Source organism: Dermacentor albipictus, chromosome 1, assembly GCF_038994185.2.
Source record: "Dermacentor albipictus isolate Rhodes 1998 colony chromosome 1, USDA_Dalb.pri_finalv2, whole genome shotgun sequence".
In the NCBI taxonomy this organism is placed as follows: Eukaryota; Metazoa; Arthropoda; class Arachnida; order Ixodida; family Ixodidae; genus Dermacentor; species Dermacentor albipictus.
In genome coordinates, this window is record NC_091821.1 from 95,991,817 (window position 1) to 96,013,723 (window position 21,907).

General features: G+C 47.1%; 2 protein-coding genes across 4 annotated transcripts in view; one reads left to right on the forward strand and one right to left on the reverse strand.

The window, feature by feature from the left end:
- The window catches only part of LOC135902637 (centrosome-associated protein 350-like), a 262,164-nt gene extending 246,668 nt beyond the window's left edge, over positions 1 to 15,496 (reverse strand). For both annotated transcript variants that reach the window (XM_065432834.1, XM_065432833.1), the window contains exons 1-3: positions 15,285 to 15,496; positions 2,287 to 2,348; positions 2,148 to 2,191 (exon numbers count right to left, since the gene is read on the reverse strand). In XM_065432834.1, coding sequence (XP_065288906.1) covers positions 2,148 to 2,191; positions 2,287 to 2,317 — 75 coding nt within the window. In that variant the 5' untranslated portion in view covers positions 2,318 to 2,348; positions 15,285 to 15,496. The remainder of the gene's footprint in view (positions 1 to 2,147; positions 2,192 to 2,286; positions 2,349 to 15,284) is intronic.
- A 111-nt stretch (positions 15,497 to 15,607) lies between these two features.
- Positions 15,608 to 21,907, forward strand: part of Uch-L5 (ubiquitin carboxy-terminal hydrolase L5) — a 54,147-nt gene continuing 47,847 nt past the window's right edge. For both annotated transcript variants that reach the window (XM_065432836.2, XM_065432835.2), the window contains exons 1-3: positions 15,608 to 15,827; positions 16,054 to 16,117; positions 16,237 to 16,342. In XM_065432836.2, coding sequence (XP_065288908.1) covers positions 15,743 to 15,827; positions 16,054 to 16,117; positions 16,237 to 16,342 — 255 coding nt within the window. In that variant the 5' untranslated portion in view covers positions 15,608 to 15,742. The remainder of the gene's footprint in view (positions 15,828 to 16,053; positions 16,118 to 16,236; positions 16,343 to 21,907) is intronic.

Sequence of the window (21,907 nt, forward strand, 5' to 3'; positions counted from 1 at the left end):
ACCTCAAAGCCTGCTTTTCCAATTTTCCAATGAATTCACCGCGGCCTCTGGGCAGCTCCTTCGTGGGAAGTGGGAACAAGAAGAACAAGCGTAGATACTGCTGCACTAAGAATTGTCACAATCACGAAGGGAATGTCAGTATCAAACTGTACCGCTTCCCTTCAAAACCGGGGGAAGCAACCAAGTGGATCGTCGCAGTTCGTGTCAGTCTTGCGAAACGTCCACGGCCATATTTGTTCACTTAAGTGGAATAAAATAATTATTTGTTAACTTAGTTTGAGTTCGACGTCGCAAGCATGCTTGATTTGTTGTGACAAACACTTCGCGACCTGCAGTGGTTGCTTAGTTGCTATGGTGTTCGGCTGCTAAGCACGAGGTTGCAGGATCAAATCCCAGCCACGGTGGCCAAATTTCGATGGGGGCGAAATGTGAAAACACCCGTGTGCGTAGATTTAGGTCCACGTAAAGGAACCCCAGGTGGTCCAAATTCTTCCGGAGTCCCCCACTACGGTGTGCCTCATAATCAGATCATGGTTCTGACACCTAAAACCACATAATTTATTTTAAGCACCTCGCTGCGATGTCAGTGCTATTTGCTTTTTTGACACAATATACATGGCTGTAGTCGTAAATTTGACGTCCTTTCTCAAGCATCGGAGGTCCAAAATGGGCCTCGATGCTTTCGACGGCCTTAAGAAGAAACTTTATTGAAGAATAGTCCGGCAGTTCTTAAAACCACAATTTAGAATGTCCAACAGGTTCCAAACGAGCGCCGCAAAAGCATACCTCCGTAGCAGTGGCCGCCTCGGTATTTTGCACAACTGACACGGTGGCGCTTACGGCTGAGCCGATCGCTGCGCCGCCTGACCATTGCAGGGAGCCCATAATCCAGCTCAATGACTAGAATAAGCTTACCTCCAACAAGCGATTTTTAGAAATTCTGTAAAACTTAAAAATGATAACCCCGTATACTGGAACTTGTAAAGTGCTGTCCAGGGATCATTCTACTGCAATAATTTTTTTTAAATAGTGGAGAATGATGCAAACAAAATGTTGCAAGATGATGCTGTGAGATATCTTCCCGACAGCACAGTATCTCTCCAATTTCCTCGATCAGAGTCTTGCAAGCTATTCTTCCCAACCTTTTCCAATATCAGAGCCAAAAGCAAAAGCCTCTTTAGGGCGACAAGTTCAAACTCATTTTCTTTCTTTCTCTCACTTCTTTTTTCACTGCGTGGTGCATTTCCAGCAGCAATCTTGCACAATTTGCATTAAATGGAAACTCCTATGTTGTTCAAGTTGCTGGTGCTTATGTGATTGCTGCCACCATCTGATTATGAGGCATGCCGTAATGGGGGACTCCCGATTAATTTTGAGCACCTTTGGTTGTTTAATGTGCACCTATAAGTACACGGGTGTTTTTGCATTTTGCACCCATCAAAGTATGGCCGTCGTGGCTGGGATTCGATCCTGCGACCTTGTGCTTAGCAGCACAACACCAAAACCACTAAGCAACTACAGTGGGTGTGCAGCAGGAGTGGATGCTAGAATGCATACCAAACATGTCCATAGCCTCGTGAATAATGCCAGGGTCTGCTGGCACAAGACAGTACTGTGCCAAGGCTGTTGTTACCCACAGTTGTGGGGCCTACAAAATATTTATTGTGGGCATATGCCCTATCAGGTAAAGTATTTTTGATGTCTGCTAATGTTATCAGTATGCAATGGCAGACTATGAATACGTCCAAATGCACCACAACCTCATGCATGTGCCCTCTACCAATAGGAAAGGCAACACATCATCTGTACTCAAACAGCCATTCTTGCAAATGTGCAAGTCTGCTTTCACAACTTCACACAAACTACTACTTCACCGATCTCTCCTGGATTTAGAAAAAAAAAAGCGGTTGTGCACTCGAAAACTTTTCTGCTACATGTTTCATAAAAGCATCTTTAGCAAGATTCCTTTATATGCAATGCTAAATATCAATGTGACTAAGTGCAACTACCAAAGAGCACTTTTAAAGACTGCAACAAGGATTCTATTTCATGATACGATGTAGGAGTGCTCTCTACTAAAGAAAAAAAACATGTACAAATGGTTTGCCCTCTACATGAAAAAAGATTGGTAAGAAAGGCGAGTGTACCTTGTCCTTCAAGTCATTCAGGGAGGAATGAACTTCTTTCAGCTCTGTTGAAAGAAAGTATTAGAAGTGTTCATTTACACATGAAATTAATTGGAAATACACTCAAAGCAAAATAAGTATTGAGCATAAATTGACAAACCCAGCCAAGCTCCTTTCTGATCAGCATTCATGTCACCAAGTCAAGAAAATGCCCCCCTCCTCCTGGAACACAACAATTTGATCAAAAAGTTAAATTACTGCCATGAGATAAAATAATGCTTTCAGCACACCAGGATAAACAAAGTAAAGCTAGCAGCTTTATGTAAAGGCTGCTGAGAAGTTTCCATTAGAAGGAGTACAAAAACAAAAATTGTGCGTCCTCCCTTTTCTATCGCTTTTTTAGATAGCTATTGACTCCATAATCACAACCTGAAGATTCAATTCCTCATTAGTGTCCCAAATAATTACAGCACCTAGTATACAATGCATTAAAATTATGTGTCAAGCAGAGCACAGCTTCCGATGTGAAAAAAGAGACTCATTAAGTCCCCAAAAGTAGAGGTAGCATTTACATGGTATGACAAATAACTTAGAAGCCTGCCTGTGAGCCCAGTGCAGTGGTTGAAGGTCATACAATGACTGTGTTGCCGGAAGCTGCCAAACTGGCCTTCTCATTGTGCGCTTCTCATTGAAATACAGGAGGACACACTGTCCCCCTCTTACCCCAATGAGTGCTGCAGGGACTTGGCTTTCCGCAGCATGACCATAGTGTGTGGATGTCGCGGCTAGCGAAGGACGAATCCCAACATAAAAACGCAACGCGTCTTTATTCGGCGAACGATGTCAGCGGACGGGCGTACCAACGCTACGTTTGTCACAGTAGCTGGTGGTAGAAGGCGGCTTTTATCAGCCAGGCAGCCTGTTCTTATAGCCACCGTCGGTGACTCATACCTCGGGTGACATGGCGGTGGCGCTATGCTTTATCGGCCATGCAATCCAGCGTGCAGCTGTGGTATGCTTGGCCAGATGATAAGATGGCAGGTGCGCAGAAATATGCGCAGAGTGTGTCGCCACATCACCCCCCCGCGGAGTGGAGAGCCCTCAGGGCTTGAAAAAATCTGGGCAGCGTACGAGACGTCCGCTGCGCGTAATGACGGAAGCAGGCTGCGATGTCGGCGGTCGTGGATGGACGTCTGTGGGTGTACTGGTATTCGCTGGTTCGGCGGAATCGGTGTAGGCCGGCTTCAGCCGGTCGATAGAGACGCGGACGGCGTTCCCTTTAATGCGCAGGGTGAAGGTTTTGTCATCGCGACGGATAACTGGGTAGGGTCCGCTGTAAGGTGGCTGTAGAGGCCGGCGGACGGTGTCGTCGCGGAGAAAAGTGTGCGAGCACGTTGCCAGATCCTTGAAGACGAAGGGCGCTGTCTTACAGTGGTGAGCTGCAGGTGACGGGCGGAGGGTAGCGATAGTGCGTCGGAGCCGGGCGACGAAATCGGTGGGATCTGACGTCGCGGTGGTGGATGGCGGTGCAGCGAGAAATTCGCCTGGGAGGCGGAGAGGTTCCCCGTAGACGAGCTCTGCGGGTGTAGCCTGAATGTCGGGCTTAAAGGTGGCGCGAAGACCTAGGGTGACGGCTGGGATGGCTTCAGGCCAGGTTGAGTCCGGGTGGCACATGATGGCTGCTTTGAACTGTCGGTGGAAACGTTCGATCATCCCGTTGGCGCATGGGTGGTAGCTGGTGGTCCGCGAGCGTTCGAACCCGATAGTCAGCCCGAGCAGCCGGAAAAGGTGCGATTCGAACTGTCGTCCTTGGTCGGTGGTGACGCGGCGAGGGGGCCCGAAGCGGGCAATCCAGCCGGCGAAGAAGGCCGAGGCGACGTCTTCCGCAGTGATTCCCTCGAGGGGCCATGCCTCAGGCCATCGAGTGTACCGATCGATGGCGGTGAGGCAGTAGCGATAGCGTTCAGCTGGAGGCAAGGGCCCTATGATATCAAGGTGGACGTGTTGAAACCGACCAGAGGTCTGGGGGAATGCGCCGAGTGGTGAAGTGACATGCCTGGTCACTTTAGCGCGCTGGCATTGAATGCAGGAGCGCGCCCAAGTGCGGCAATCACGCTGCATGGAGAGCCAGACATAGCGGTCAGCCACGAGGCGTGCAGAGGCGCGTATGCCGGGATGGCTGAGATTATGTAGCTGGTTAAAGAGGCCACGGCGATGGGAAAGGGGCACGTAAGGCCTGCTTCGTGCTGTTGACATGTCGCAGTAGATAGTCTTTGTCGATTCAGGTATGGGGACTTGCTGCAGTTGTAGCGAGGACCCGCCCTTAAGAAGCTCCTGCAGTTCAGCGTCCGTAGTCTGAGCCTCGGCGAGGACATCAGCTGTTATTTGTGAAGGGCTAATAGCTGCCACACGTGAAAGCGCGTCGGCGACCACGTTGTCCTTCCCGCTGACATGTTGGATGTCGGTGGTAAACTGGGCGATGAACGAGAGCTGGTTCTGCTGAACCGGTGGGAGTTTGTCGCGGCGCTGAGAAAAGGCGTAGGTCAGAGGTTTATGGTCGGTGTAGATAGTGCAGTGTTGTGCTTCGAGAATGTGGCGAAAGTGCTGAACTGCTTCGTATATCGCCAGAAGTTCTCTGTAGTAAGCTGGCGAACTCGACGGCGCGGGGGTCGTGGTTTCGTCGGTGGGAGTGGCCGCAGAAGGGGTCGTTTTGCGAGCTGAGAGTTTCTTGGAGAAGAACGCCAAGGGATGCCAGGTGTTGTCTACGTGCTGCATAAGGGCGGCGCCTACGGCGATGCTAGAGGCGTCCGTGAAGAGCCCCAAGGGAGCGTCTGGCACAGGATGGGAGAGAAGTGTGGCGGTGCAAAGAGCAGCTTTGCATTTTTCAAAAAGTTCTGTTAAAGGCGGTGTCCACGTGATGGGTTGGTTTCCTCGTAGACCAGCCAAGGCATCATGGAGGGGAGCCTGGTACTCGGCTGCGTGTGGCAAGAAACGCCTGTAAAAGTTCAGCATGCCGAGGAAACGGCGAAGGTCTTTAGCGGTGGTTGGTTGAGGGTAATTTTGCATGTCTGAGATGCGTTCAGGTAAGGGTCGAGTTCCCTCTGACGAAACTTCATGGCCGAGGAATTTGACGACTGAAGCGCCGAGCGTGCTCTTTGGGACATTGACGAGAAGGCCGTGGTCATCGAGGCGTTGGAAAAGCAGGCGAAGGTGCCTGTGGTGTTCGTCGGCGTTGCGGGAAAAGACCAATATGTCATCAAGATAGACGAAGCAGAAGTCGAGGCCGCGGACGACTTCGTCGATGAAGCGTTGAAAGGTTTGCCCAGCGTTCCTCAGGCCAAAGCTCATGAAGGGAAACTCGAACAAGCCGAAAGGAGTAATGATTGCAGTTTTCGGGATGTTGTCCGGATTGACGGGTATCTGCGTGTAGGCCTTGACCAAGTCTAGCACGGAAAAAACGTGGCAGCCGGAAATGCGATGTGCGAAGTCCTGTATGTGGTGAACGGGGTACCTGTCCGGAATTGTGCGGGCGTTGAGGGCACGGTAGTCCCCAAAGGGCCGCCAGCCTTCGGTCTTCTTGGGGACGAGGTGAAGTGGTGAGGCCCATGGGCCGTCGGAGGGGCCGGCGATTCCCTCCTGGAGCATGGCTTCGAACTCTGCTTTGGCTATGCGCATGCGGTCTGGGGCAAGGCGACGGGCGCGACAGAAAACCGGGGGCCCTGGGGTGGTCCGTATGTAGTGCAAGGTGGTATGCTGCACGTCGCGTGGCAACCCGCTGGGGCGCGTCAAACCGGGAAATTCGGCGAGAATGGCGTGGTACGGTGAATTATGTTCGACGCTGAGTACTTTGATGCTTGGCTGGTGGGTAGTCGTTCGTTGACCTGGCGCAGAATGTGCCGTTGTCGCGTCGATGAGACGGTCGTGGCGGCAGTCCGGAAGGAGGTTGTAGTGCGCCAAAAAGTCTGAGCCGATGATTGGCTCTGTGACGTCGGCGATGACAAAATTCCAATGAAGGTCAGGGCGTAGGTTTTTGAGCTGGACGTGCAGGCGGAGCGAGCCGTAAGTTTGGATAGTGGACCGGTTTGCCGCGCTGAGCTCGAAAGACGTAGAAGGGCGGGGACCCTGTAGGTGGGCTCGCGGGTAGCAGCAAATGTCGGAACCGCTGTCGACCAGGAACCGCTGCTTTGTAATTTGGTCGGTGACGAAGATGCGATGGCCTCCAGGTTGGCAGCTCGCAGCCGTGGCTACGAGCTGCCGTTGGCGTTTCCCTGATTTCTAGCGGAGCAGGGCGGTCGACATTGCCGTGCTCTGTCCCCGAAGCGTCTATGGTAGTAACACCGGTCGTCGTCACCAGGCTGCTGCGACGGGGTAGTGTTCTGGCCACGGCTTTGCGAGTGGCGCGTCGGGAAGTGTTGATCCAGGCGTCGTTGAATGGAGCTGAGCTGTTGGTTGATATCGTCGATACACCGCGCAAGCTCTATGGTGTTCGGCGGTGCGGCGACAGCCTGGACGGTGGGCAATAACGGCGGCAAAGAGACCTCAATGACGCGGTCAGCGATCCCGGCGAGTTGGTCGAGAGGTAGCGTAAGCTGAGCCTGCAGAACTGCCTGGACGTGCGGTGGAAGTCGTTGAAGCCAAAGTGCTCGCAGTAAGGAATCCTGGACTTCCATGTTGCCCGCGAGAGCACGCATGTGGCGGAGGAGCTGCGAAGGCTTGCGCTCGGCAAGTTCTGCGGACTGAAGTTGTCGCACCTTCTGGTCATCCGAGAGTGACAGGCGGCGAATGAGTTCCGTCTTGAGGTGTTCGTAAAGGTTGGCCTTTGGTGGATTGGCAAGGATATCCCGGACCTCGCTGGCGTAGCGGGCATCTAGGTGGGCGATGACATAGTTGTAGCGGATCCGGTCTTGTGTGATGTGCGCAAGAGAGAACTGGGCCTCGACTTGGGCGAACCATACTTCGGGCGAGTCGGCCCAAAACGGCGGAAGCTTGACAGCGACACGCCAGACGCCGTGCGGGGCAGCGTGCGGGATGCCGTCTGCCGGGGTTGTGGCGTCCTCGGCGGAACCGGCAGGATGCTGCTGCACGGAACCAGTGAGCTGGTCGTGCCGTTCCTGAAGCTGTCGCTCTTGCTTCTGGATCACCTCTTGCTGCGTGTGAAGCTGTCTGTTGAGGAGTTCCAGCTGTCGTTGAAGGGCGTCTTGTTCGTCCATGGCGATGCGTTGCTGTTCGTTGTCCGGGTCACCAGATGTGGGGATGTCGCGGCTAGCGAAGGATGAATCCCAACATAAAAACGCAACGCGTCTTTATTCGGCGAACGATGTCAGCGGACGGGCGTACCAACGCTACGTTTGTCACAGTAGCTGGTGGTAGAAGGCGGCTTTTATCAGCCAGGCAGCCTGTTCTTATAGCCACCGTCGGTGACGCATACCTCGGGTAACATGGCGGTGGCGCTATGCTTTATCGGCCATGCAATCCAGCGTGCAGCTGTGGTATGCTTGGCCAGATGATAAGATGGCAGGTGCGCAGAAATATGCGCAGAGTGTGTCGCCACATGTGTGTATATGCATAAGTGGTATTTAATATCAAGAGGCCACCGCAACAGGTTTCGGTAATGTGATGAGTCTCCTTTTTCACGTCCAAAGCTGCACTGGTTTTCCCATGCATTTCGAACTTTGCTGCATTTTGTTGCACTCATGGGAAAGTGGGGCTCCATAGCATAATTACTGGGTTGACGGCTATTCAATAAAATAATAAATACAAGACAAAAATTTTCTGCCAGTACTCCCACAATGAACAGTAGCTGTGAAGCCATTTTGAACTGCAGTTACAGCTCTACTGCAGCTCTACTATAAAGCAATTACAGCACAAGCCTGAGATAGTACTTCAGGAGTAAATACAGGATTAGATGTACAGGTGCCAAAGATGTTTTAGGCACCTATTACAGCACTAACTGCAAGTTAGGCATACATGTGTACAATGATAACCTCAGAATCACTCCCAAGGACAAACTGCACTTTGATAATAAAAATGGGTGCAGTAAGCACTCGCCTTGTTTTAAAAATTTTATCTCTTAAGAGCACAGAGACCGAGGAAGACACAGCTAGCCTACGGCAGTCTTACAAAAAAATTAGTTAAGAAGTCATGCAAGTAAAACACAAGCACTATTTCCAATATTAAAGTATTGCCATTTTCACTGAAAATTAACTTGTGCACAGAAAACAAGCACTGAATGTCCACTGATGCTAGAAGAGTGCACTTGTACACAAGTACCTGATGAATCGACACCCCATGGAAATTATACCATGCTTTCAGGACAGAACATTTCATGTGCCTTTCTGCACAGACAGCACAGTTTGAGCCTTCTTCAATGTGACACTTGCATCTCTACAGAGTAGTTTACAGTGGCATCGCCACAAGCAAAGTGTGGCAATATATGACTACTTTCAAGCATGCTTTCCATTGTGTTACTGTGGCCCTTTGTGGAAACGACCCATCCGAAACTTTTTGCAGAAAATCACAAGCATGACACGTTGACTTCGTGTGCTCATTCACTTTTGCCATATAGACCTACCCAGCTGCTATGGGTTCATATATATGATGAAAACATAGAGCCTTTGTTCTCTTGATTACAGCCTTAATCCACATAGCTGCCGAATGGCACCGCGATCCATCTCATAGACAGTCTGAACTCTTCCCACCCTGATCCTTCCTTACGGATGCTTGTACTTCACAGCAATACCTTACATCGCTACAATGCCCGTCCTGACAGTGCTGAGCTCTAGCTTGTTGTTCCCTTGCATCTTTGCTCTGCTGTTTTGGGCCAGCTTCATGATGCACAGACCGCCAGACATCTAGATGTATCATACACACATGATCGTATTTACCGGTGCTCCTTTTGGCCTAGACCAGGCCAAAAGAGATTGCTATCGCAGATTACTACCATTCTGTGCGAATGTACATTGTCTTGTGACCTCTGCCAGCAGTGCAAGACACCTGCCTAACTGCCTACTGGCAGCCTTCAGCCCCTCGACATCCCTGATGAACCCTTTTTCCATGTTGCACTCAATCTCCTAGAGTCTTCCCCCATGTATAATGTGCCCTGTAGTATTATTAGTTGGGAAGTTAGGTACTAACTTTAATAGTTTGTATCATAATTTCTGACGGCAGCAAGTATGAATAGCAGGCTCCGCAAAAATACCCTTTTTGTCAAAAGCACAATGTCCGCAGAATGTCTCTCATTTTTGCTCAAAGATGCAATACTGCAGAAGACACTGAATGGCGAAGCAGCTTTGTTCATAAAGAGATATTGCATCAGTGTAAAGTCACAGTACTCTGTAGTCTCACTCCAGAGGAATAAAGTACATACATGGGAGAAGTACACAACCGTCATGCCATTTTTTTATGCGAAGCATATTACGAGAGCTCAACCCAGCCCCTCAAGCGCGGCGGTGTCGCCTTCAATACCACGTGACACCGTGACGTCACGACAGAGGAGAAACCCCCGGGGCTCCAACTCGCGCCGTCGCTCGCGGCGTCGCGGCGGTATATAAGCAGCTGCGCTTGCCTCTGCTAGCTCACGAGGTGAGATGCCTCCTGGAGACAGAGCTGTTCATTGGAATGAGAAGTGAAGGTTGCGGCGTGCTACAGAGACTGATTTTCTAGGTGGCTTTGGCTCAACTCTTGCAAGATGGGCTGGGTGGGAATCGAACCAGGGTCTCCGGAGTGTGAGACAGAGACGCTACCACTGAGCCACGAGTACGATGCTTCAAAGCGGTACAAAATCGCCTCTAGTGAATGCGGTGTTGCCTTAGAAACGAGCTGTTTCTAAGGCTCAGGCGTGCGTCGCTTGCTCAGGCGCACATTTCGTTGCCGCGCCGAACGCTGCGTTGCTCGACGCTCACCGCGTCCAATGCGGGGCGCGTAGTCGCTGCGCCGTAGCCCATTGTCTTACACCCCTTGGCGGGTCAACGGGAACGCTGTCGCGTTCCACTCTTGAAGGTGAAGCAGAGTAACGTATGAGTTGTTTCTTCGTCTAGCCGAACCAAATATAGCCAAGCGACAGCTGTTCACCAGGCTAAACAGTGGTTCAACAACTAAAATAAAGGCTAGTATGCTTCGCATCCTGGGCTTAACCCTAGCTAAGCCACAGCCATTTTTTTTTCTCTAGCCAGTTAGAACAAAGCAGGATGGGCATTGTCTTCTTGCTAGCTGCTAGCTTTCTGACAACCAAATGACTAAGAAGTTATCTAGTCACATTTATTGTCTCATTAACAGCAACACAAATGAATAGCAGGGCTCGCAAGTACTGGGCAAGTACGTTGCAATCATCGACACTCGAGAGTGGGCGACACGAGTTGCAAGCTACCTTTTCTATTCAGTGCAGTCTGATGAGAATGAGCATTTTGCCCCCGTATTACATGTCTGCATGAGGCACAAAAAAAAGGCAAAGTCAAGACAAATTGAAAAAAAAAAAAAATGAAGGTAAGCATCATAGGATCTCAGGGCTAATTATAAATGGAAACAACTAGGCAAAATAAATGTATGCTGAAAATGCATCCTGAAACAATTCTTGCTTGTGTGACAAATAGGCACAACAAGAAGAAAAAAATCTTGCCCGAAGGCCCTGTCTCTAAAATGACAAATTAAGTGTATTATGGCAAGTAGCATGTAAACTGCAGATTAACTGTGGTGAATTAGACAAAAACACTGCACAAAAGATAGATGGAAAGTAGCAAGCAGTGGCGTACCAACTATTTCTTGAGTGGGGGGGAGGCAAACCGCAATCTGATCTCTCTCTCTCTCTCTGTGTATATATATATATTGCAAATTACTATTAAAATAAGTGAAATAGCTTGGAAATGCAGCTGTCAGTAATTTTTATATTTAACAGACATAGACCTATTTATTAATCACATATGGTGAACCATGGGGGCACAATAAACTATATCAATTTGCATTAAATACTTCCTGCAAATATTTAAAATCTCAAGATGATGCAGGGACACAAGGCAATGAGTACCTGACAGAGGTCCTGATCCCGCAATGTAGCAGCTGTACAGCGCACATAAATTCACATTTGCTACAAACAATTTTAATAATCAAAGAAAAAATTTCAGTGTTTAATTCTGCAGCATAAATATATCACTCGTTTAGGTAATAGTGTTGTTGAGGCTATACACAACAAAGTACAATCGCCATAAATTACTTGCAATATTCACAAGGAAAGAGAAAGCAGGTGTGTGCGACCTTGGAGAAATACGACAATTTCCTGCGAAGCTGTTTCTACCGAACAGTTGCAATAAAAGTTTCAGTTGCTTGTAATTATATTGCAGACTTTAAAAATGTTACTTCACCATAACATTGGCCATGATGTCCTCCTTCCCTCCCTTCCCCTGCTCAATTTCCGCAAGATATGTTATTGCTTGCATTCACAGTTCTCACAGGGCAGCGGGATAAATTCTGCTTTGTTCGTAAAACACATTCATGAAGCTCCGGATCACTTGTGTGCCTAATTTACCGCAAATATCATATTCTCCTGTCTTTCAGGTTTACCTACATATTGCCCATAAAGCTGCCTTTATTTTTGTCAGATATAAGCAAAGTGCCTTGTTTAGTTCACTGAAGACATCGCTGAAATCTAGTAGGAATGTCTTATGACACGTAAAAATACTGGGAAAAGAACAACAGCTCAGTAATGTTTTGCAACGCTTTTAACTGGACCAGAAACGTAAACATTTTGTTGCATGTTGTAGACGCCATGACCCCACTCCCCTTTCTATGAAACATAAACATGCTGTAACCTATAGCTATATCAGGACACTGGGAAGCATAGCTTATAGTGGCCACATCACACGCTCTAACACTTAAATAAGAATTTTTTTTTACAACGGCTGTCTTTGATCTAACTGCATTTAACTTCGCAACAGAGCGTTTCCATAGTGTGCCACTAATTTTCGCTAAATTCTTGGCGACTTTTATACTTCTGCCAGAGCAGCGGGCTCAATTCTCCATAGTTAGACACGCTCATAACATCTAGTGTGATTGCATAAGCAATTTGTTGCAAAAGGGCCAATTATGCATCTATTTTAATGTTACCTACACATCCCCTATTACCTTGTCCTTACAGTCACCAAACATGAAGAAGCTGCCTGCTTTAGTAAGTGTGGACACCAGGCGCATGAAAAAGTAAAAAAAAGAAAACCAAGGGCTCTATAAATGTAACACTTCTAAATAAGTCAGAAACATGAAAACTAAGTGACACATTGCACTTAAAATGCTGCCCATTCCTTCAAAGTATAATGGGACATTGGGAAAGCTAGCTAATAAGAGAAGCATGATACTTTCAAATACTTGCTTACACTTTTTTAGGCTGTATTTGATCAACACGCATTTACCAACGCACATAAATTGGGCGTATTGTTCCCCCTATGTTCGTAAAATTTTACCTCAGTTGTGGATGTAATTATGCCAGCACAGCCGTTTAAGTTTTACACCGCTCGTGAAACAGACAAATAACAGTGTGGACCCCTTGCATACTGCAGAAACAAACTACCAATCTCATCTCGTATGATGCACAAAAACACTTGAAAAAATGAGGGTTTAGCAATTATCTGCTACACCTGCATTTAAAGCAGGAAAACGAAACTTTTGCAATGCGTTGCGTTTCAGTTCTCCCCATTATCACGAAATTTCAAGTCCATATCTTGTGCTGCTGTTCTAGGAGTCCTTGTGATTAGCTGCAACATGACAGCTGGAACGACTCAATGAGTAACTTTCTACAAAGGCTGTAATGAACCTACACAGTATAAACATTTATGGCTCATCACTCCATACTTTGAATAAATGAAAACACCATGCCCTGCATAGTTTATGCGAGGATACCGGGGGAAAACTATTAAATGCCATATGTAGTGTATAAAAATTGGGAAAAAGCAAGTATTCACTAAGTGTTTTCAGAACACATAAGCAACCTACACATTTCAAGTTTTCAGTACACGTAACCAAAAAGAAGCCCTCATTCGTTCAAAATATGAAATATCTGCTGTCTTTGATCCTGCTGTGAAACAAGTAATGGTATAGACATTATTTAGAAACAGCATGAAATGAAATCGACAATGTCAGAAATGACACATGCCTTTAGAAAAAATTCAAGTCAGTGTGTTCTCTTGGTATTGAAATGGCTCTGCACATGCTAATAAGGTCATTTTCATGAACATATCTACGATAAGTCATGATTACATGATGGAATTTGAGTTACACCTGTAAGAGGTTTGGTTAGGTTTTTAATGGTTATAAGGTGCTGAGACTGCAATGCTATGTAGGCTATTTCTGGGCAGAGATTCAATAGTTCTAGCATTTCATAATCTAACGATTTCATGCTGTAAGGCACATCAATCATTGGGCGTGGCTGATTATAATAATTTATCCAGACCTCCCCCTTGCCCGTAGGGCAAATATCAAGTTGACTGTGTTTTCAAATATGGATATAGCTGTCCCAAACAAATTGAGCATGACGCAAGTAGTGACAGCTGACATTTGTTAGGGTGGGAACTGCCCAGCGCCGGGCCTTCACAGCAACGCGAGTGTGCATGGCGGATCCCATGTGTCGTCTACTGCAGCACATCACGGGGAGGCACAAAAGACAATCCTCGTGTCCCAAGCAAGGGATACGTAGCAAAAAAAAGCATTACTTATGCAGCCGCACCATTAAAGGGGCCCGAACCACTTTTTATTGAAGTGAAGAAATGCATTTGAAGAGAAAATAGGTTATTTCAGAAATACTTTGCCGCAAAAAGTACTTTAATGCATTCAGCAGAAGTGGAGTTATTAGCAGTCAAACATGGCCTCCGCTGTGCTCTCATTCCTTCTTCAATGCCTTGCACTGCAATGATTATGACGCAGTGGGGCATGCCCGCAATGCTCCACCTTCTAAATGTCACCTTGCTAAACAGTATTTCATTGGGATGTTAACGCAGATGCGATGGCTTCCGCCTATGGTGCCTACGACGCGCTAAACATAAGCCAAAGAAGGTTGTCCTCATCGAGCCACAGTGCACTTAGCCAGTAGACTCGTGGTGGCACCCCACGGTGGCCGCGGTATCTATGCCATGTAGCCAACCGCAGCTTGATGTCAGGTATCGGCCAATAGCAGCCGTCTAAGGGAATGACGAAATAGTGGGTCCGACGATGAAATAGTGCATCTAGAAGAGAGTGAGGACAGGGCCTTCTGTTGAAGAACGTTTGAGGGAAAGGGGACTTCAAGATCCGCTTGCGAACTCAATGCACCGAGACGTTCACAGCAGCGTATGCAACCCGTGGACTATATTATTTCACCAAGCCCGAGGGGTGGTTCAGGACTCCTTTGAGAAAATTCTGCTTCAGCTGGAGTTTCGCTAGTCTTTCCAGCATACAGCCAAAAGTGCCCGCTTTCAAAAGTGTGTGTGTGGGGTGGGGGGAAGTGGCATACTTTGCTCTCCCGCTTGTGATAGTAGAGGGGGGGGGGGGGGCGGGCAAGTGCTCCCCTGGTAAATACGCCTATGGTAGCAAGCGTACGTTCTTAGCCTGTTTCTGTTACTTTACTTGATGCCCATTAACTACAATTAAACACCTTTATAACTAAGTGCTCAAGGCCTCCGAAATCATTCGTTAGACACGTCGCTACGTTGTAACGGTCACGCACCGCACACCTCACGATAGAACCGGGTCCTAATTATTCCTTCGTTATACAGGTCATTTCGTTGTAGAGGCGTGCGACTGTACTGCGATTCTTTTTTTTTTTTTTCTAATACGGAGTTTGAAATCGGCGCTGAATAAACGCACTCACGCCTGCTATATACAAGGCTGGCACTGAACCATGTAAACTAACTCATAAACACAACATCGTCCGCCCCTATAAACATACTCGCGTACCTCGCATGGCAAATGTTACAACGCTGCAACATTTACCATGCGCGAGTTTCAAAAATTGGTCCCACCAGCAGCACAGCAACAACCGGCATACTAAGAGTCGCGTGTATTTCATTCGCAAATGCTACGTTCGGTGCAAAACAACTCGGACAAACGAGCGCTGGTGAAACACAGGTAGTGCAGATGATGAACAAGATTAGTTACCATTAGTAACTACATCTATGGAGCGTGGAACGAACAGGAGCAGCTTACCCAATCAGCAACTCGCAGGTCATCAGTACTGAGCAATTCTGCATCGGTACTACTGCCAGTTCAAAAGCATAATCACTGAAAGCGACCTCAAGAGTCACCAACACTTCAGGTGCTGTTAGCGCTTTTCGGGCGCGCAGGATCGGGCATTTGACAACCGTGCGCCTCGTATATGCATGGCGCATCAGCAGATGTCAAATAACACGTCAAATAACAGCGGGACAATTTGAAAACCGGAAACTGCCGGAAACAAAACATTTTACCCCTCGGTTGCCGAGCTACCATTAAACCAATAAGCTGCAACTGGAATATTCAGCATCATTTTATTAATTTACTTAAGTGGAAAGGGTACCAAAACTTTGTTTAGGTAATTAACCAGGGACAGACAGACATTCTTGTCATTCGGGCTCGTACTCCTGACTGTCCCAATGCATCCGTAACTTCCGCCGCTGCATTTAAGAATGGCGGCGAGCTCAGGCAGCGCTGGTGACTGGTGTCTAATTGAAAGCGACCCTGGAGTCTTTACTGAATTAATCAAAGGATTTGGTGCGTATTTTAAGTTCTTTGTTCTATGTGACTGTGAGAGCTACCAACTGGAGTTTGACTACGCACGGCTTCGCCGACGGGGAAGGCATTGGTGTACCGATCGTGTGCGCTCACATTGTCATTTGTTTACGGCGGTTTTCGTTGTAAAAGAAAACCACCGCTGACGCTTTGACGAATTCTATATTAAATGCCTAGTGTCTCCTGTAACACTTCCTTCTTTGCGTAGGTGTGAAAGGGGTCCAAGTGGAAGAGCTATGGAGCTTAGATCGCGAGAGTTTTGATAAGCTCAAGTAAGTGCCATTGCCTAACGCATTAGCTAATTCTCCATTGTTTGCTTCATTTATTTGGTTTGAAACTATTTTATCCCCGTGATTATCTGATTCAGTGGCATCTCTATTTTTATTTACAGGCCTGTTCATGGCCTCATATTTCTCTTCAAGTGGTACAAAAACGATGAACCAAGTGGCTCCATTGTGCAAGACAACCGTCTAGAGAAAATATTTTTTGCAAAACAGGTGCGCCGTATTTTGAATCCTCCTTAGTTATTAGTCTTCCCCTAGCCACGCTGTTTCTTCTGTGTAAAAAATCCCCGCACTTGTCGTGAAGTTGCTGCGAGGGTTACTAATTCCGCTAGTCATGTCACCTGCCGCGATGGCTCAAGTGGCTGTGTCATTCTGCGGCAAAGCACGGATGTCGCGGGTTCGACTTTTAGCCGCGGCGGCCGTATTCAGATGGGTGGGGAATGCAAAAACACTCGTGTACTGCGCCTTCGGTGCACTATGTTAAAGAACCCTAGGGGTCGGAGCCCATCACTACGGCGTTTCCTATGGCCCGCTGTGTTGCTTTGGGACGTTAAACTCGTTAATAATTTGGCCAGTTACGTCACCCTGTTCTAAATCCCAACACCTTTGCACAGAAATTTGCAGATTATGATCCTGTTTCCAAGTTCCTTGTCAACTAACATGTTGAAAGCATTGCAAGATCTTCATATGTTTTCATTTGACATTTGTGCTGTCGCCTGTTTTAAGATCTTGCGTGAATGTAATTTGCTTTGGTGTGAGGGTGCATAATAATATCTTTCCAAAAAAAATTTTAAGGCAATTCAGCCTTCACTTAAAGTCAATCATAAAGGTCTTTCTGAGAAAGTTGGGGGGTGAGAATGGGGTGCAGTCACCGCGCACAACACACTATTGCGTCGCATCTCGCTTGAAGGGAGGTGGAGCATCGAACTGCTTCAATTTTTTTTTTTTACTGTACTATCTTCAGGACCTGCCCGTATATTTATACTGCACATACCCATGGAAACAGCCCACATTCTTGCACTGCTCTATTTTCAGGATCGATCCACATTTTTAGAGTGCACCACCTTTGGGATTGGCCCACATTTTTCTGCGCATACCCACGGGAATGGGCCACAATTTTTTAGGCTGCACTATGTTTTGGGTTGGCCCACAAAAAGAACTAGAAATCCAGATAACCGATATCGGAGTCATTTGATAGTTTTACTGGTCACGAAACTTCTACATTACAATATGGGAGCGCTTCATATGCTGCCAACAGTGACTGTGCTGTGGCGCCACCTTTACAGAGGTGACATGTTGAGAGCGCACTTGGCAAGCGGCACAGCGGCTGCCCACTGTGTCCATGTGATTTTTGTAGCAGCTTTGCATGTTTTTTCTGCCGTTTAGCATCTGCAGAAAAGCTCGAATGCTCTGAACAATGCCGAAGACCTGTTGTGTAGAACTGTGTTGTTTTGGCTACGAAGGAATGGACGAAAGGAGCCGCCAGCCTTCGTGAAATAAACCTCTAACAGAAAACATCGCAATGACAGTCTGATTGCTGTAGCACCTGCTCTTGTATATATATAATGAGTGACCCAGCTAATGTTAGCCAAGCCGTTAAAAAAAAAAGGAAACGAAAAACACTGTGCAAGACGCGACCGTAACACCTTTTCTTTCTTTTTTTTAACAAGCTTGGCTAACATAAGCTTGGACACCTTATATTTATTTGCACTTAAAGTGTGTTGAAACCAGCTTCCAAAGTTGAAATGCACGATTGTCAGCCCTTGCCAGCCATTAAAATCAAGTTTGAGGCTGTGTTGACCTCGTTCAGTGAATGTTACGCCTAGCTCAGCAGACGAGTTCAGGCACCCACTACTGACAGACCTGAAATAAAAGATAAGGAATTAGTAGTTCAGCCCTGGCCATAGCAATTTGCTTCTATGCTTCTATGAAGACGTGGAATCGTCAGTGGGTAAAGTCAAAACAAAATACACTATACTGATGGGTGACTTCAATGCCAGGGTAGGCAAGAAGCAAGCTGGAGACAAGTCAGTGGGGGAATTTGGCATAGGCTCTAGGAATAGCAGGGTAGAGTTATTAGCAGACTTTGCAGAACAGAATAATATGCGGATAATGAATACCTTCTTCCGCAAGCGGGATAGCCGAAAGTGGATGTGGAGGAGCCCGAATGGCGAGACTAGAAATGAAATAGACTTTATACTCTGCGCTAACCCTGGCATCATACAATATGTGGACGTGCTCGGCAAGGTGTGCTGCAGTGACTATAGGATGGTAAGAACTCGAATTAGCCTAGACTTGAGTAGGGAACGGAAGAAACTGGTACATAAGAAGCTGATCAATGAGTTAGCGGTAAAAGTGAAAATAGAGGAATTACGGATCAAGCTACAGAACAGGTATTCGACCTTAACTCAGGAAGAGGACCTTAGTGTTGAAGATATGAACGACAATCTTATGGGCATCATTAAGGAATGTGCAGTAGAAGTCGGTGGCATCTCCGTTAGACAGAACGCCAGTAAGCCATCCAGAGACGAAAGATCTGATCAAGAAACGCCAATGTATGAAAGCCTCTAACCCTACAGCTAGAATAGAACTGGCAGAACTTTCGAAGTTAATCAACAAGCTTAAGACAGCTGACATAAGGAAGTATAATATGGATAGAATTGAACATGCTCTCAGGAACGGAGGAAGCCTAAAAGCAGTGAAGAAGAAACCAGGAATAGGCAAGAATCAGATGTATGCATTAAGAGACAAAGCCAGCAATATCATTACTAATATGGATGAGGTCGTTCAAGTGGCTGAGGAGTTCTATAGAGATTTATGCAGTACCAGTGGCACCCACGACGGTAATGGAAGAGAGAATAGCCTAGAGGAATTTGAAATCCCACAAGTAACGCCGGAAGAAGTAAAAGAAAGCCTTGGGAGCTATGCAAAGGGGGAAGACAGCTGGGGAGGATCAGGTAACAGCAGATTTGTTGAAGGATGGTGGGCAGATTGTTCTAGAGAAACTGGCCACCCTATATACGCAATGCCTCATGACCTCGAGCGTACCGGAATCTTGGAAGAACGCTAACATAATCATAATCCATAAAAAAGGGGCCGCCAAAGACTTGAAAAATCATAGACCGATCAGCTTACTGTCAGTTGCCTACAAACTATTTACTAAGGTAATCGCAAATAGAATCAGGAACACCTTAGACTTCTGTCAAGCAAAGGACCAGGAAGGATTCCGTAAAGGCTACTCAACAATATACCATATTCACACTATCAATCAGGTGATAGACAAATGTGCGGAATATAACCAACCCTTACATATAGCTTTCATTGATTGCGAGAAAGCGTTTGATTCAGTCGAAACCTCAGCAGTCATGGAGGTATTACGAAATCGGGGTGTAGACGAGCCGTATGTAAAAATACCGAAAGATATCTATAGTGGCTCCACAGCCATCGTAGTCCTCCATAAAGAAAGCAACAAAATCCCAATAAAGAAAGGCGTCAGGCAGGGAGATACGATCTCTCCAATGCTATTCACAGCGTGTTTACAAGAGGTATTCAGAGACCTGGATTGGGAAGAATTGGATATAAGAGTTAATGGAGAATACCTTATGTTGAATTCCAATGGCGGAGTCGGAGCAGCCGACGGACTCCGCAAGCGAGCACCCGACTCTGGCGCAGAGCAACGCCTCCAAATCCGCGAGTGGAACACAACCTGCGCCGCCGGAGCAAGGCAAAAGCGGAAGTTCTATCACCGAGTTACCCACGATACCTTGCGTGCTGTCATTTCGTTCCGCTGTTTGCTCCCAGCACCGCCGCACCGGTCACTTGTCTCTTCAACGCCGTTCATCTGTTGTTTTTTTAAAAGTGTGTAATGGATATCTAGCCAAGCGTGCAGCAGCTTTTGCTTCCTCGCGAGTCGTGACCGGTGGCACCTCCCAGCAGACAAACATGGTAAAGGAAATACGTCACGCAGAGTTCCGGTCCACTCCGCCGATTTTGACAGAGCATTTTTCTCCTCCACGGACTGACTCCCGCTCTGAATCCCCTCCGACTCTCTCATTGGAACACCTTACTCCCGCCCTCACTCTGCCATTAGAACAAACTTGCTCCGAAACGGGCAGAAAAACTTGCTCCGACTCCGCCATTGGAATTCAACATTAGTAACTTGCGATTCGCTGATGATATTGCCTTGCTTAGTAACTCAGGGGACCAACTGCAATGCATGCTCACTGACCTGGAGAGGTAAAGCTGAAGGGTAGGTGTAAAAAATTAATCTGCAGAAAACTAAAGTAACGTTTAACAGTCTCGGCAGAGAACAGCAGTTTACGATAGATAGCGAGGCACTGGAAATGGTAAGGGAAAACATCTACTTAGGACAGGTAGTGACTGCGGATCCGGATCATGAGACTGAAATAATCCGAAGAATAAAAATGGGCTGGGATGCATTTGGCAGGTATTTTCAGATCATGAACAGCAGGTTGCCATTATCCCTTAAGAGAAAAGTGTATAACAGCTGTGTCTTACCAGTACTCACGTACGGGGCAGAAACATGGAGGCTTACAAAGAGGCTTCTACTTAAATTGAGGACGACGCAACGAGCTATGGAAAGAAGAATGATAGATGTAACGTTAAGGGATAAGAAAAGAGCAGATTGGGTGAGGGAACAAACGGGAGGTAATGACATCTTAGTTGAAATCAAGAAAAAAAATGGGCATGGGCAGGACATGTAATGAGGAGGGAAGATAACTGATGGTCGTTAAGGGTTAAGGACTGGATTCCAAGGGAAGGGAAGCATAGCAGGGGGCGGCAGAAAGTTAGGTGGGCGGATGAAATTAAGAAGTTTGCAAGGACAACATGGCCACAATTAGTGCATGACTGGGGTAGTTGAAGAAGTATGGGAGAGGCCTTTGCCCTGCAGTGGGCATAACTAGGATGATGATGATAGCAATTTGAAGTGTTATATGGGCGCACACAATAAGCTAGATGCAGTGATACTGCATACAGCCATTATCAGTACGTCGCCATTGTTGATCGAAAGCTGCCAGTCATAATCACCAGCACTTCCATGAATGAAATGCGACTACACGTGTGGTAGCCTTGTACGTATTGTTGATGACTCTCTAGAAGAGATTGTGATATTCTTATGCTGACCCATTTGTTTGCCTCTTATGCCAAATGAACAAGTGACAGCTCCCACAATACTGCAGCACGCTTCACTCAATCTGCCTTTTTCATTTTCCTCTGCTGCCCCCTGCCGCACGCCACTGGAAACGTTTTGGAAGGGTGGCGAAACTTTCGCCCACTGATTTGTGTACCTGCGCCCACATTGAGTAAGCGTCAGTTTTGCGTCTCGTGGATTGCGAATCATTATTAATGGCTTCTCCGGGGCAGAATGTCGTTCCTGAAGCCATGAAACGCTCAATGACTATTGTGTGAGCAGGCCTGAGTGCGCTGTTGGGCAAACAGTGCAGCCGATAAAGGCACGCTGAATTCCCTTTACCGACACGGATGCCTTGTAGTTTGTTGTCGATGATTTCTGCACTTGGAGCTCGCTTTTTGTATTTTTTTAAAACACAATTTAGACATTTCGCACATTCAAGAAATCTTCGAGTGCAGCCTACTGTGCCGGATTTATCAAAGCGGTGCACTTGTTTACATCGACATCTACAGGCACAGATCGTTGTTAGCGTTAAATATTGTGGAAAAGGTGCATCACTGATATAAAATAATGTCAAAACGTAGCAAAACATGCATATCTGTGCATATGTTACCCAAGTGTGATGC